Source organism: Ovis aries, chromosome 5 (assembly GCF_016772045.2).
Source record: "Ovis aries strain OAR_USU_Benz2616 breed Rambouillet chromosome 5, ARS-UI_Ramb_v3.0, whole genome shotgun sequence".
NCBI classification, from domain to species: Eukaryota; Metazoa; Chordata; class Mammalia; order Artiodactyla; family Bovidae; genus Ovis; species Ovis aries.
The window spans coordinates 7,806,098-7,821,614 of record NC_056058.1 but is presented as its reverse complement, the minus strand read 5'-3'; the positions used below and the strand labels follow the sequence as shown (position 1 = coordinate 7,821,614).

General features: G+C 45.4%; 1 protein-coding gene across 1 annotated transcript; it reads right to left on the bottom strand.

Moving 5' to 3' along the window:
* Positions 1 to 4,205: 4,205 nt before the first annotated feature.
* Positions 4,206 to 14,196, bottom strand: LOC101101981 (olfactory receptor 10T2-like). The gene is made up of 2 exons (XM_015095601.3): positions 14,185 to 14,196; positions 4,206 to 5,258 (listed from the first exon to the last, which is right to left on the bottom strand). Exons 1-2 carry the CDS (start codon positions 14,194 to 14,196, stop codon positions 4,305 to 4,307), a joined length of 966 nt encoding a protein of 321 aa, XP_014951087.1. The 3' UTR covers positions 4,206 to 4,304.
* Positions 14,197 to 15,517: the final 1,321 nt, after the last annotated feature.

The window sequence follows — 15,517 nt, the reverse complement described above, 5'->3', positions numbered from 1 at the left end:
CTTCATGCCTATCCCAGGGTGTAGTGTTAGGGACCCACCAAGATCGCCCTGTGCTTATGTTGAATTTCATCCAAAGTGAGTTGCAAAACCAGAAAGGAATTTTTTTTTTTTTTTTTTGCCTCACCGCATGGCATGCGGTGGTTAAAGATCCACCTGCCAATGCAGAGGACACAGGTTAGCCCTGGTCCCAGAGGATCTCACACGCCAAGGGGCAACTAAGCCCGGGTGCCCCAACTACTGAGCCTGTACTCTAGAGCTCACTCACTGCAACTCCTAAAGCCCAGACACTCTAGAGCCCGTGGTCTGTAGCAAGAGAAGCCACTGCAATGAGAAGGCCTGCTCGCTGCAACTAGAGAGAAGCCTGCACACAGCAAAGAAGACTCAGAACAGCCAAAAGCAAACAAACTTATCTTTAAAAAAGAATAAGAAGGAACCCAAGTCATCAGGCTCCTTCTAAACTGTGAGGCAAGGCCCCAGTCTTTGCTCCCATCTCCTTGAAACAAAGACAGCACCACCTGGGCTGGCAGTCACCCTCACCAAGTGTAAGCACAACTGTGAGTCATGAACAGCCGACTGTGTTTGTTGAGTCTGTAGCTCTCTGGGAGGTGGTTAGGAAAAGCCAGGCTATTTGTTATAGTTGTTGCTTCTTCCCACTATCATTAAAGACAGAGGTGGACTTTTCCAGTGGCTAAGACGGTAAAGTCCATCCTAAAGGAGATCAGTCCTGAGTGTTCATTGGAAAGACTGATGTTGAAGCTGAAACTCCAATACTTTGGCCACCTGATGAGAACTGACTCATTTGAAAAGACCCTGATGTTGGGAAAGATTGAAGGCAGGGGGAGAAGGGGATGACAAAGGATGAGGTGGTTGGATGGCATCACTGACTCAATGGACATGAGTTTGAGTAAACTCAAGGAGTTGGTGATGGGCAGGGAGTCCTGGTGTGCTGCAGTCCATGGGGTTGCAAAGAGTCAGACACAACTAAGTGACTGAACTGAACTGAAGATGGTAAAGAATCCACTGGCAATGCAGGAGATGAGAGTTTGATCCCTGGGTTGGAACGATCCCCTGGAGGAGGAAATGGCAAGCCTCTCCAGTATTCTTGCCTGGAGAATCCCATGGACAGAGGAACCTGGAGGGCTACAGTCCATGAAGTTGCAAAGAGTCAGACACAACTGAGCAGCTGAGCATGCATGCACGTTCTGAGGCATGCGGAGGTAGAGGGGGCTCTAATAACACGAAGGTATTCTCTCTCCATGCAGACTACATTCTGGTGACTTGGGGGCTCACAGAGAAGCAACGATACAAAGGGCCCTGAGGAGGCAGTTATAGCAAGAAACTGACCATTTCTCCACATCCTGGAGAGAATGCCAAGGTCTAACTGATCTCAGGTGACTGACCTCAAGCCAGCAGCAGCTTGAAGCAGGGTTTCAGTTCCCAGCCATAGATAAGTTTGGGCTGCAACAGTAAGAGCACTGACTCTCAGCCTCTAGACCAGTGGTCAGTGACACAGGCCCTGGCCCTTCGACTTTGCACAAAAGACAGAAAGACTTTCTGTCTTCCCACAAAGACAGACAGAAAGTAGTGAAACAAGTGAAGTGTTTATTAGGAAGAAAAAGAATACAGTATGTGTGAGTAGACACATGGGCGGGCTCAGAAAGAGAGTCAGGGGGTTTGAATCAATTTTATGGGGCATTTCTTTCACTGATTTGCCTGGTTCTGAGTCCGTATCTGATGTATCTCAGGTCATCACACGTGCACACAAGCATTTCTTAGCCGAGATAAATTCCAGCAAAGAGGCCTTTGGGTAGACTTTTGACCACCAAGAAGTTTTCTAGTCAAGAAGTTCTCCTTGACTTCAAGAGTGAGAAATATGTGGTCTTGGGACATCTCTGGTGGTCCAGTAGCTAAGACTCCGTGCTCCCAATACAGGGTGCCCAGGTTTGATTCCTAGTCAGGGGACTAGATCCTACATGCCACAGTGAAGACAGGGGAAGGTCCCACGTGCCACAACTAATCCCCAGTGTGGCCAAAAAATAAATAAATTGGGTTTTTATTTTAAGGACAAAACGTTTGGTCTTTTACCTGGGCAGGGCCCAGCCTCCTCTCCCAGTGGTCCTACTATTGATATTTCGGAGTTTCTCTGGAGATGGATGGTGGGGATGGTGGCGAGACATTCTAAACGGATCTAATACCACTGAGCTACCCAGGTGGCACTAGTGGTAAAGAACCCACCTGCCGATGCAAGAGATGTAAGAGATATAGGTTTGATGCCTGGGCTGGGATCTTCCCTACCCAGAGATCAAACTAGTGTCTCCTGCGTTGGCAGGTAGATTCTTTACCAGCTACACCACCTGGGAAGTTCCCACCTGCTTCAATTAAAAAAAAGATCGTGCATGCTGCAACTAAAGATCTCACATGTGGGGACTTCCCTGGTGGTCCAGGGGCTAAGGCTCAGAGCTCCCAATGCAGAGGAGGGTTCAATCCCTGGTCAGGAAACTAGATCCCACATGCTGTGACTAAGACCTGGCACAGTCAAATAAGTAAACATTTTTTTTTTAATCTCACATGCCAGGACTAAGACCTAATGCAGGCAAATGAACAATTTTTAAATAAATAAACAAAGGTAGTTAAGATAGTCAGTTTTATGTTGTAAGTATTTTTGCCACAGTCTAAGAAATGAAAAGGAGAAACAAAAGAGCTGTGTCAGGGGAAATCTTTGTCATTACTTGCACGTGGAGCTGCCTGGAGATAAAAAGACCAGACACCTACTACATTTTTGAGAGAAATTATGAACTTGGCCTTCAAAGGATCATGACTCTCTGGTACACTCCCTGGGAAGTTTCCTGGCAGTCCTAGGACTTGGGGTTTTCACTGTGGGCCCCAGGAACTAAGAGCCTGAGGTGAGGCCAAAAAAAAGAAAACAATGCCCCAGGGTTATGCCATGAGGCCCTTAAAACCATCCCAGTAGGAAATGGAATGAGAAAGCTTCAGAAGTAGCGATGGGGAAAAGAGGGCTGCAAGGAACCTCCCTGAGAACTGAGCCAAGGGCCAGGGACAAAGACGTTACTCACAGCAGTGCAGGAGTCTTCACAAGTCCTGCTTAACTAAATATTTGAATTGCTAAATTCAGTGACTTCTGTGTGTTTCCACTGAGGTTTTGGGCTCACTGTGTCTTTAACATTTATTTTGCATGGAGATTGGAAGTTCTTGTCTTTTTTTTTTCAAGTCTGTGAGTCACCAGCCACAAGAAACCTGTCCGGAGTTCAAAGGACAGTTCGGACCGGATGCTGTGAACAGATAACTCATCAAGCTATGACCTCAGAGAGGATGCTCTGCATCTGAGGAGGAGCGTGTGCTTGCTGTATGACACTGAGTAGAGCCGCACTAGTCCTTCCGGTTCTGCCTGGCTACGAAAATGCCTTCAGATCTTTCAGCACCAAGATTTTTACAACTCAAAGAAACCCTCCTCTTGCTAATACTGCCTGCCTCTCAAATCACAACTTTTTAAATTGTAATTGAAGATGAAGGGAGAAGGCAGCTTTTATGGAGTTTCTGCTGGGTCCCAGGCACTGTTTGTGAATTGCCTCACCTAGACTATTTCATTTAAGGTTATGGGAGTAACCTGTTTTCCAGTTTGGGGAGTTGAGTGGCAGAGAAACTGAGTATCTGGCAGGGCACATGTTCATGAAAAAGCTAGAGGGAAAACGTAGAGAGGGTGTTTTGAGGGTTGGTTGGGTTTTTTTTTTTGTTTTTTTTTTTTTTTTGGTGGTACCAGGTCTTTAGTTGCAGCATGCAGGATTTTTTTTTTTTTTTTTTTGCTTATTGTTGTTGCTGTTGTTCAGTCACTCTTAGCGATGCCATGGGCTGCAGCACACCAAGCTTCCCTGTCTTCCACCATCTCCCGGAGCTTGCTGAAACTCATGTCCCTTGAGTTGGTGATGCCATCCAACCACCTCACCCTCTGTTGTCCCCTTCTCCTCCTGCCTTCAATCTTTCCTAGTATCAGGGTCTTTTCCAATGAGTCATCTGTTTGCATCAAGTGGTCAAAGTACTGACGCTGAAGCTTCAGTATCAGTCCTTCCGATGAATATCCAGGGTTGATTTCCTTTAGGATTAAGTGGTTTGATCTTCCTGCTCTCCAAGGGACTCTCAAGAGTCTTCTCCAGCACCACAGCTCCAAATGAACTCTTAGTTGCTGACATGTGGGATCTAGTTCGCTGACCAGGGGTGGCACCCCGGCCCTCTGAATTGGGAGTGCTGCGGCTTAGCCACTGGCTCACCAGAAGAGTCCCAGGGAGTGTTCATTTTAAGATTACGTGGCTTCGGGCCAGGATCCTCCTCAGAGCCACCCTCACCTCCTTATTGCGCAAAGTGTACACCACCGGGTTCAGCAGCGGTGTCACCACCGTGTAGAACACAGCCACCAGGCGGTCCTGGTCGGGGTTCCCTCCGGACTCGGGCCTCAGGTAGATGATGGAGGCGCAGCCAAAATGCACGATGACCACGGTGAGGTGGGCAGCGCAGGTAGAGAAGGCTTTGCTCCGGCCAGCGGCCGAGGGGATCCTCAGGAGGGCGGCCACGATGAAGGCGTAGGAGAGGAGGATAAGGAGGAAAGAGATTAGTACCACGAGGATACTCAGGAAGAAGATGGCCAGCGCTTTGCTGGCGCTTTCCGCACAACTGAGCTTCAGGACGGGGGCGATGTCGCAGAAGAAGTGCTCCACCCGGTTGCTGCGGCAGAAGCGCGAGGAGAAGATCAGGCTCGTCTCGATGGAGGCCACCGAGAAGCCGGAGCAGAAAACCAGGGCTCCCAGACAGAGGCAAACCGTGGGTCTCATGATCAGCGAATAGCGCAGAGGGTGGCAGATGGCCACGTAGCGGTCGTAACCCATCAGAGTGAGGAGGAAGCAGTGACTGCATCCCAGACCCAGGAAGAAGAACATCTGAGCCCGACAGCCAGAAACGGAGATGGCCTGGTCCTCCATCCACAGACGAGCCAGCATGTTGGGGATGGTGACCAGAGTGTAGCAGGTCTCAGAGAGGGACAGCGCCGCCAGGAAGCGGTACATGGGCGTGTGCAGGGTCCGGTCCGCATGGATGACGGTGATGATGGTCACGTTGCCGCTGAGGGTAACCAGGTACGTGAGGAAGAACAGTGCAAAAAGGGTGGTCCTCAGGTCTGGGAGGTTGGAGAAACCCACCAGCAAAAACTCTGTCACCAGCCAGGTGGCATTTTCCTGCTGCTTCTCAGGAACCTGAGAGGAGAAGGCAGAGGAAACAGAATAGGGCAACTCAGTAATGCTCTGCTAAACATCATGTGCCAGTGAGAAAGGATAATCATCCCTGTTTTACAAAAAAAAAAAGGAAAAAGGGACAGAAAGGAGGCCATTGTGGGACTTCCCCCGTAGTCCAGTAGTTAAGAATCCGCTTTGTCATGTAGGGGACGCAGTTGTCATCGCTGGTTGGGAAAATAAGATCCCACATGCTGGGCAGCAGCTGAGCCCATGAGGTGGTACAAGGCAACTTCTGAGCCCCAGAACTCTGGAGTCCCAGTGACGCAACTACAGAGCCGGCAGACAGCACCTACAGAGCCCCCACACAGCAACGAAGATCCCGCATGCTGCAACTAAGATCCAGTGCAGTCAAATCAATAAATAGCAGAAATAAATACACAAGAAATGAGGTCATGGTTTTCCTAATATCACACAGCTAGCAGGTCTACAATAGACAAGAAAATCATAGGTATGGAAATAACTTGGGTGCCCATTAAAAGAGGAATGAAAAAGGAAGATTGGTACATATACACATCGGAATATGATTCAGAGATGAGAAAGAAGGAAACATTGCCATTTGATAATATGAATGGACTTTGAGGACATAATGCCAAGTGAAATATCAGATAGAGAAAGAAAAACACTGTATGACCTCACTTATTTGTAGAACATAAAAGTCAAACATATATATATATATGTATATATATATATATATATATATATATATATATGTGGGAGTTAGGGATAAATAGTAAAATGGTTATTACCAGGGGCTGGGAGGTGGGTAGGGAATTGGAGAGACGATGTTTAAGTATACAAACTTGCAGCTGTCAGGAAATAAGCCCTAGAGATCTAATGCATGGCATAGTGAATATAGACCATTTTATATTATAAACATCAAAGTTGCTAAGAGACTAGGTCTTAATTGTTGTTTAGTTGCGAAGTTGTGTCTGACTCTTTTGTGACCCTTTGGACTGTAGCCCTCCAAGTTCCTCTGTCCATGGGATTTCCCAGGCAAGCATACTGCAGTGGGTTGTCATTTCCTTCTCCAGGGAAACTTCCCAACCCGTGGGTTGAACCCAGGTCTCCTGCATTGGCAGGGAAACTCAGATCTTAATTATCCCCACCATAAAAAAGAAATGATAATTATGTGACATGATAAGAGAGGCTGCTATGGCTACAATGGTGCGTCCGTGCCAAGTCACTTCAGTAATGCCCGACACTTTGCAACCCTGTGGACTGCAGCCCTGCAGGATACTCAGTCCATGGGATTCCTCAGGCAAGAATACTGGAGAGGTTTACCATCTCCAAGGGATCTTCCCAACCTCAAAGTCAAACCCACAGCTCTTACATCTCCTGCGCTGGCAGGTAGGTTCTTTACCACTAGCGCCACCTAGGAAGCCTGGGTACAATGGTAATTATATTTACAATATATCAATATAGGATATACCTTAAAGTTACACAGTCAAACATATTTCGATTGAAAAAACAAAAGAAAAGAGATACATCCCTGCCTGTCCAGTGATGAAGACATCATGCTTACACTGAAGCACAGATTTGATCCCTCATCAAAGAATTAGATCCCGCATGCCACACATGGCGAAAAACTATTTTAAATAAAATTTAAAAATGTTCTTGATTAAAAAAAATTTTTTTAAGAAAATCACAAGAACTTTATAAGGAGTAAATTACAATACTTGGGGCAGGGAGAGGGGGTAAGAACTTCAGGGTGTTAGTCTGAATTCCCCTAGAAACAGATCCCGAGGCAAGGATTCAAAAGCAAGTAATTTATCTGGAACGTCATGTCCAAAGACAGGAGTGGTGGAATGGTGAAGGGAGACAGATCATAAAAGATGTTATCAAGATGTTGACTGAAATAAAAACATAACATGAGAGCTGTCAGTTTCAGTTTAAGTTGGGGACTTACTGAGCACTGAAGCTTGAGAGAGGGCTGCCCTGGTGGCTCAGACAGTAACGATCCGCCTGCAATGTGGGAGACCCAGGTTCGATCCCTGAGTGGGTAAGATCCCCTGCAAAAGGGAATGGCTACCCACTCCAGTGTTCTTGCGTGGAGAATTCCATGAACAGAAGAGCCTGGCAGGCTATAGTCCATGGAATCGTAAAGAGTCAGATGTGTGACTGAGTGACTAACACTTCAAAGTTTGGGAGACAGCCCCTCAGAGAGCTCTGAGCAACTGCTTGGAAGTGGGGTGGTGGGGCAGCAGGACGGGGTGCAGGGGAGTCAGATTTTGGAGAAAGGGGAAGTGCAATCAAGCCTGCACCTCAGTAGAAGTTTGCTGCTAGTCACAAGGAGCAGATATCTTTTTGATTTTAGTGCTTTTCTAACTTTGGAAGATGCAAGAAAATGTTGTTCAGTCACTAAGTTGTATATGACTCTGCGACCCCATGGACTGCAGCATACCAGGCTCCCCTGTCCCTCACTATCTCCCAGAGTTTGTTCAAGTTCAAGTCCATTGAGTCAGTGATGCAAGAAATTGGGCTCATAAAAATCTCTCCTGAAAATCTAATTATCTGAAGGGCTGTTCTGCCAGTTTTCCCAGAACACGAAGAATTTCATTCCTGATCCCCACCCTGAACTCCTTTCAGGGTGTGTTGAAGGTCATGACTGCAGTGGTCTGTGACTCAATCCTTGTAGAGCCGGGTGACCAGTGACTTTCTTCAGGAGCATTACTACAGTTCAATCCCACCTGGAGGTCCTTGAGGGGTAGTGAGGGGGGCTGTTTATCCACCAATCCCCAATCATCTTGCTCAAGAATTTCTACCAGGAGGCATTAATCTCCCAGGACTTCCACACCTGCCACATGTACAGGGAATTCAGTCTGACAGGTAAGACAGGAAATTGCGGCCAAGGGGATGTGGGCTAGGAATTTACAGAAGCCTCTACTATCCATGTGAAAAGGATGCCCAAGAAAGGCAAAGCCTGTAACATTGATATCTGAAATGAACAAAGTAATACTTTTAGAAAATTTGATACCCAAGGCTATATGTCTTTCACAGTCCCTAGGCACTTTTGCCTTCCTCCATAAAAATTGCTCTTGGGGGTTTTTTGTTTGTTTGGGGGGGTGGGGTTGGCCAAGCCTCAAGGCTTGTGGGATCCTAGTTCCTCAACCAGGGATTGAACCTGGGGCCCTCAGCAGTAAAAGCACCAAGTTCTAACCATTGGACTACCAGGGAATTCCTGAAAATTATTTTTAAAAAGGGAAGGAATTCCCTGGCTGCCCAATGATTAGGACTCCTTGATTCCATTGCAGGAGACCCAGGTTCAATCCCTAGTTGAAGAACTAAGATTCTGCAAGCCATGAGACATAGCCAAAGAAAAAAATTGTTTTTTATTTTCAAGTAAATGTTATTTCTAATTTTTATTTAAATAAAATTTCATTTATCAAATGAAATAAAACCAACCTTTTAATTTATTTAAATTTTATAAAAATTCAAAATTTTTACATTTTTAGGACTGTATTGATGTAAAGATGAATATAATTCTCACCCTAAGAGCTTATTTATTTCTTCTGATCTTAGAAATTTACACAATTTCATGGGCCACCTAACAGTGTTTTGGATCCAGGCCTTGTGCTGATAAATACTTCTGTGTTAATTAAATGGAAAATAATTCTGAAATTATTGACTTTTTTCTTCTTCTTTTTTTTTTTTTTTTTTTTTGCTGTGCTTCACAGCATTCAGGATCTTAGTTCCTGGACCAGGAATCAAACCCATGTCCCCTGTAATGGAAGCACAGAGTCCTAACCACTAAATCACCAGGGAATTCCTATAAAATTTTTAACCATTTTAATTCAAATAATGAAGCATTAGTAAAACTCCTGGGATTTCCCTAGTGGTCCAGTGGTTAAGAATTTGCCTGCCAACGCAGGGAGCACAGGTTCGATCCCTAGTCTGGAAGGATTCCACATGCCATGAGGCAACAAAGCCTGTGCCCTGCTGCTGCTGCTGCTGCTGCTAAGTTGCTTCAGTCGTGTCCGACTCTGTGCGATCCCATAGATGGCAGCCCACCAGGCTCCCCCGTCCCTGGGATTCTCCAGGCAAGAACACTGGAGTGGGCTGCCATTTCCTTCTCCAATGCATGAAAGTGAAAAGTGAAAGTGAAGCCACTCAGTCCTGTCCGACTCTTCACGACCCCAAGGACTGCAGCCTACCAGGCTCCTCCGTCCACGGGATTTTCCAGGCAAGAGTACTGGAGTGGGGTGCCACTGCCTTCTCCCTAGTCTGGAAGGATTCCACATGCCATGGGGCAACTAAACCTGTGCACCAGAACACTGAAGCCTGCACGCCCTAGAGCCTGTGCTCTGAAACAAGAGAAGCCACCCCCAAGGGAAGCCCACGCACTGCTGGAGAGTAGCCCCTGCTCGCTACAACTGGGGAAAGCTCAAGTGCGGCAATGAAAACTCAGCACTGCCATAAATAAATAGAAAAAAATTTAAATACTGGATTGGTGATAGTTTTATTATTTTATAATCAATTAACTTGCAAGCCCAGAAAATGCATATAATCTATATTGGAATGTTTCTGAGTATTTTACAGTCATTTGGAAAATGGTCCTAATGTAATCTTTCCCTGCTTATCAAGAGTTAATCCGTTTGGAGGGAAGCAGATTTCAAAACACCAACTCAAGAGACTGCCGTGACTGGGGGTACTGGAGAGACGAGGGCTGATTTATGCGCCATCTAGTGGCATTTGGGGTAATCTGCAAGCCAGCGACCTTCGAAGTGAAGTGAAGTGAAAGTTGCTCCGTCGTGTCCGACTCTGCGACACGGACTTTCACCCGCCAGGCTTCTCTGTCCATGGAATTCTCCAGGCAAGAATACTGGAGTGGGTTGCCATTTCAGTGACTCTTAGAAGAGAAAAAATAGCTGCGCCACTGAAATTACTCATCTGTAACAACTGGTCAAGAGAAATCGAGAATGATTCTTTAAACGTTTTAGAAGTTTGTTGGAATTTTAATTTGTGAAAAATGCATTTTAAATTTTAGTTCTAAAGATATATAAGTAGAGAAAAGCAACAAAAATGTTCTTGATAGCGTCCAAAGACATTCTGTTCATAAAGAAAAGACTAGTCAGGACCATCGAAGAACTTAACAGGTGCAAAAGACAGTGAGAAATGGTTGCCCATTTTTCATGAAGAAAGGAAAACCAGGAAGCAGGCAGTCATGTTGATCAAGCACAGAGGTGCAAACGTTTCTGTAAAGGACCAGAGAGTGAGTATTTTAGGCCATTTGGGTTGTACAATCTATGTCATGACTGCTCAACTCTGCCCATCTAGTGTAAAAGCAGCCATGGACAATGTATACACGAGGGTCCCTGAATGTTTCAATAAAACTTTATTTACAAAAACAGGCAGGGGGCCAGATTTGGCCCTCTGACTATAGTTTGCTGGGTGTCCCAGGTAGCTCAGTGGTAAAGAATCCACCTGCAGGAGACACAGCTGATAGGGGTTCGATCCCTGGGTCAGGAAGATCCCCTGGAGTAGGAAATGGCAACCCGCTCCAGTATTCTTCCCTGGAAAATTCCATGGACAGAGGAGCCTGGTGGGCTACAGTCCACAGGGTTGCAGAGTCAGACATGACTGAGCACTCAAGGACACATTGCACATTATAGTTTGCCAACTCCTGATCCAGCACAAATAAAACTAAAAGAATATTCAACTTAGGAAAATTCCAATGAGGTCCTCTGAGGAATTCACACTATGAAAAAAAAAAAGCAAAGCCTGACTTGAAATCTTCAAAAACTAAAGCAAAATGAAATTCCAACTTAAGAATCTCAGACTCCACTTAAGAAATCTAGATCTAGGGGACATCCCTGGCAGTCTAGCCTCTGCCAATTCAGGGGCTCCAGTTCAATCCCTTGATCTGGGGAATAAAATCCCACATGCTGTGCTGTGCTGTGCAGGGATGGGGGATCAGGGGGAATCTAGATCTAAGGAAAGGTACACTGGACAGAGATACCCAGAGCATATGTCTGAAAAAGGCTCCTTTATTGCAAATTAAACTAAACCAGAAAGAACATTAGGGCCCTTATATAGTGAGACTTATAGAAATTTAATTACCTGGAAGACTTCACAGATGAAAAAAGTAATTGGATTATGACCACTAAAAAAGTGTAATTTCTGAATATCACAAAACATTGTTAAATTGAAACAAATATATAGGCAAATAACAAACTAGAAAAGGTTGTGACTCTAAAAAATCTTCAGTTCCTCTTTTGCACAGCAAAGGAAATCATAACCAAAAAGTCAACCTATAGAATGGGAGAAAATATTTGCAAATGATGAAACTGACAAGAGCTTTATTTCCAAAAGATACAAACAGCTCATACAGCTCAATATCAAGAAAAACAAACAATCCACTCCAAAAATGGGCAGAAGACCTACATAGCATTTTTTTTTTAATTATCAAATTTGCAAAGATTGAAGAAGAAAATGAGAGGTGGGTGCTGATGAGTGTGAGTAAACTAGGCCCTCTACCTCTTTGCATTGTTGGTTGCAGGAGAACACAATTTGTTTATATATCTGATATCTTATTTTGGTTCTATAATTCTCCTTCTAAATATTTTCTCGAAAATAAATTATCTGGGGAATTTCCCCGGTGGTCCAGGGGTTAAGAATCGCCTGCCAGTACAGTGGACTTGGGTTCCATCCTTGGTCCGGGAAGAGCCCACGTGTCACAGAGCAGCTAAGCCCACTTACCACAACTACTGGAGCCCAGGCGTCCTAGAGGCTGCACTCTGCACCTAGAGAGTAGCCCCCACTTGCCACAACTAGAGAAAAGCCTGTGCACAGCAATGAAGACCCAGCAGAGCCCAAAAACAAATAAACAAACATATAATTTAAATAAAAGAAAACATTATCTGGGACTTCCCTGGTGGTCCAGTGGGTAAAACTCCTTGCTTCCAGTGCAGGGAGCCCAGGTTCTATTCCTGGTCAGACAACTAGATCCCGCATGGCTCAACTAAGGATTCCACATTTCACAACAGAGATCAAAGATCCCACGTGCTGCAACTAAGACCCAGCACAGCCAAACAAATGAATATTTTTTTAAAAAAAGAAATTCTCCGACTTCCAGGTACAAGGATGTTCATAGCAGCATTATTTAAAGTTTTTTTTTTTTTTTAAGAGAAAGAACAACCTAAGTGTTCAATAAAATGCCCTTACAAATCATTAAGGGGGAAAAAATAGCTAAAACTTTTAATAAACGAGAAGATGGACTATCATTAAAGTCACGTCTTTGAGAATAACTGATGACTAGAGAAGAATCTTCATGTATGTGTTTGCTGAGAAATGGGAAACAAAATAGTTGGATCCCAATTGACTTACTACAAATGCATGTGTTTTCCATTCTTTTTTGTATGTCCCAATTTTTCTGCATCAAGTGGGGATTTTTGTAAATAGAAGAAATAAAATTTTTTAGGGGATTCTCTTTCCCCTGGGTAAGTATTTTTTATTGTTCTTAAAGAAGTTTAATCAATCTGGTTCAGAAAAAAAGGAGCTAAGGGTAGAGATAAGGAGGTCCCCTTTGAAACACAAAGCTCAGATGGTAAGGAATCTGCCTGCAATGCAGGAAGCCCGGGTTCTATCCCTAGGTCGGGAAGATCCCCTGGAGAAGGGAATGGCAACCCACTCCAGTACTCTTGCCTGAAGAATTCCATGGACAGAGGAGCCTGGAGGGTTACAGTCTATGGGGTCACAAAGAGTTGGACACGATTAAGCAACTAACACAGCGGTAGAGATAAAGAGGTTCCCTTTGGAACACAAAAACACCATTTGTGATGAATGTTTTCAATATACGATCTGAGGAGAAAATGTCTAGTAAAAACTGCAGATAAGTAGGTGACTTGGCTCCCTAGCAAACCCTGTATACTCAGTCCCTCAGTCATGTTCCACATTTTGTCACCCTGTGGACTGTAGCCCACCAAGCTCCTCTGTCCATGGAATGTTCCAGGCAAGAATACTGGAGTGGTTGCCATTTCCTCCTCCAGGGGATCTTCCCAACCCAGGGATCGAACCCTTGTCTGTTGCATCAAACCTGAGTCTCTTGCGTCCCCTGCATTGGCAGGCAGATTCTCTATCCTGGGCAAGCCATGAGGCGGACCTTTTTGGAAGATCATAGGAAGTATGTGTGGACATCTAAAGGCATTAGAGAAATGTTTCAGAGTGAGGTGATGCTTTTTAGAGGGAGAAGTTAAGACCAGGTTGATGGACTCCCAGCTGTAATTGTCCTATAGGAAGAGGTCCTTCATGGTATTAACACAAGCTTTCTCCAGGAATGTCAGCTTTTCCTGGGCCTTCTAAAGAGGGCGATTGGGAAGGAAACATCCCTCAATACACACCCAGTGCAGAAGTCTCTAGCTAAATTAGCCAGCCTCTACTTGCATGCCTCCAGTGATGGGGAGGTCACTATCTGACCAAAATTCCCATTACATAAAACAGAAATCTTGTGCTCAAGACAGTGATGTGCTGACACAACAAGATTGAGCTCTGGAATCAGACAAGACTGTATTTGAATGCTGGCACCTTCACTAACTGGGAGCAATGTGAGCCTGGGTAGCCGGCTTTCTCCCTCTGAGCATCATCTGTCAAAGTGAAAATTGATCTTCTGAGATCACAGATAATATTAAGATTCTCTGAACAATGTTAAGAATCCCTTGGTCTCAGGCTCCTGGCAAGGATAGCTGGGATTACTCTTCTTGGTTTTGCACTGCTGGGGAAGCAGAGCATAGAGGGGATCACTGTTCCCATTCTCACGGTGATGGTAAAGATTTGAAGCCAGGAGTCTGTCTCTGGAGGCTGTGCTTTAAGGGCTGCTGTGTGTTTTGAAGGCTAACCTTCCGTGCTATATACATTCATGGAGCATCAGTTCTCTGCCAGGCATTGCTCTCACCGTGGAGGACATAGCGGGGAACTAGACAGAGATCCCAGCTTGGGAGGAGCAAAAGGCTCTAGGGAAGTGAATCAGGAAATAAGCAACAAACTTGATAACTAAATAAGTGAGATTCTATATTGAAAGTCAGTGCTACAGAAAAAGAGAAAGCAGAGAACTTAGGGGGTAATTGGGAGGTCTGGGTGGGCTGCAATTTTACATAAGATAGTTAGAAAAGGACTTGTTGATAGAACTACCATGAAAGTGAAGATGAAAGTGTTATTCGCTCGGTCGTGGCCAACTCTTTGTGACCCCATGGACTGTGGCTACCAGGCTTCTCTGTCCACAGATTTCTCCAGGCAAGAATACGGGAGTGGATATCTATTCTCTTCTCCAGGGGATCTTTCCAACCCAGGGATCTAACCTGGGTCTCCTACATTGCAGGCAGATTCTTTACTGTCTAAGCTGCCTTAGAAGCCCGTGCGCTGTGCTGTGCTTAGTCGCTCACAGTCGCTCAGTCATATCCGACTCTTTCTGACCCCACAGACTGTAGCCCACCAGGTTCCTCTGTCCATGGGGATTCTCCACAAAAGAATACTGGAGTGGGTTGCCATGTGCCTCTTCAGATCTTCCTAACCCGGGGATCCAACCCAGGTCTCCCGCATTGCAGGCAGATTCTTTACTGAGCCACCAGGGAGGCCCTTATGACCCAGCAAACCCCACTTCTGGGCATATACCCAGAGAAAACCATAATCCCAAAAGACACATGCACCTCAGTCTTTGCTGCTGCCTGGAGGCAGCCTGGACGTCCATCCACAGAGGAATGGATAGGGAAGATGTACATACATACAATGGAATGTCACTTGGTCGTGAAAAAGGAAAGGAATTGTGCCGTCTGCAGACACGTGGGTGGACCTACAGACTGTCATACAGAGTGTAATGTCAGAAAGAAAGACACTGTATATTAACACATATGTGGAATCTAGAAAAACGGTATAGATGAACCTATCTGCAAAGCAGAAATGGAGACACAGATGAGGAGAACAAGTATATGGACACTGGGTGGGGAAGGAGAGATGGGTTGAATTGGGAGACTGGCACTGACATATAAGCACTGCTGCTGCGCTGCTGCTGCTGCTGCTAAGTCACTTCAGTCGTGTCCGACTCTGTGCCACCCCATAGACGGCAGCCCACCAGGCTCCCCATCCCTGGGATTCTCCAGGCAAGAATACAGGAGTGGGTTGCCATTTCCTTCCAATGCATGAAAGTGAAAAGTGAAAGTGAAGCCGCTCAGTCGTGTCCGACTCTTCGTGACCCCAGGGACTGCAGCCCACCAGGCTCCTCCGTCCATGGG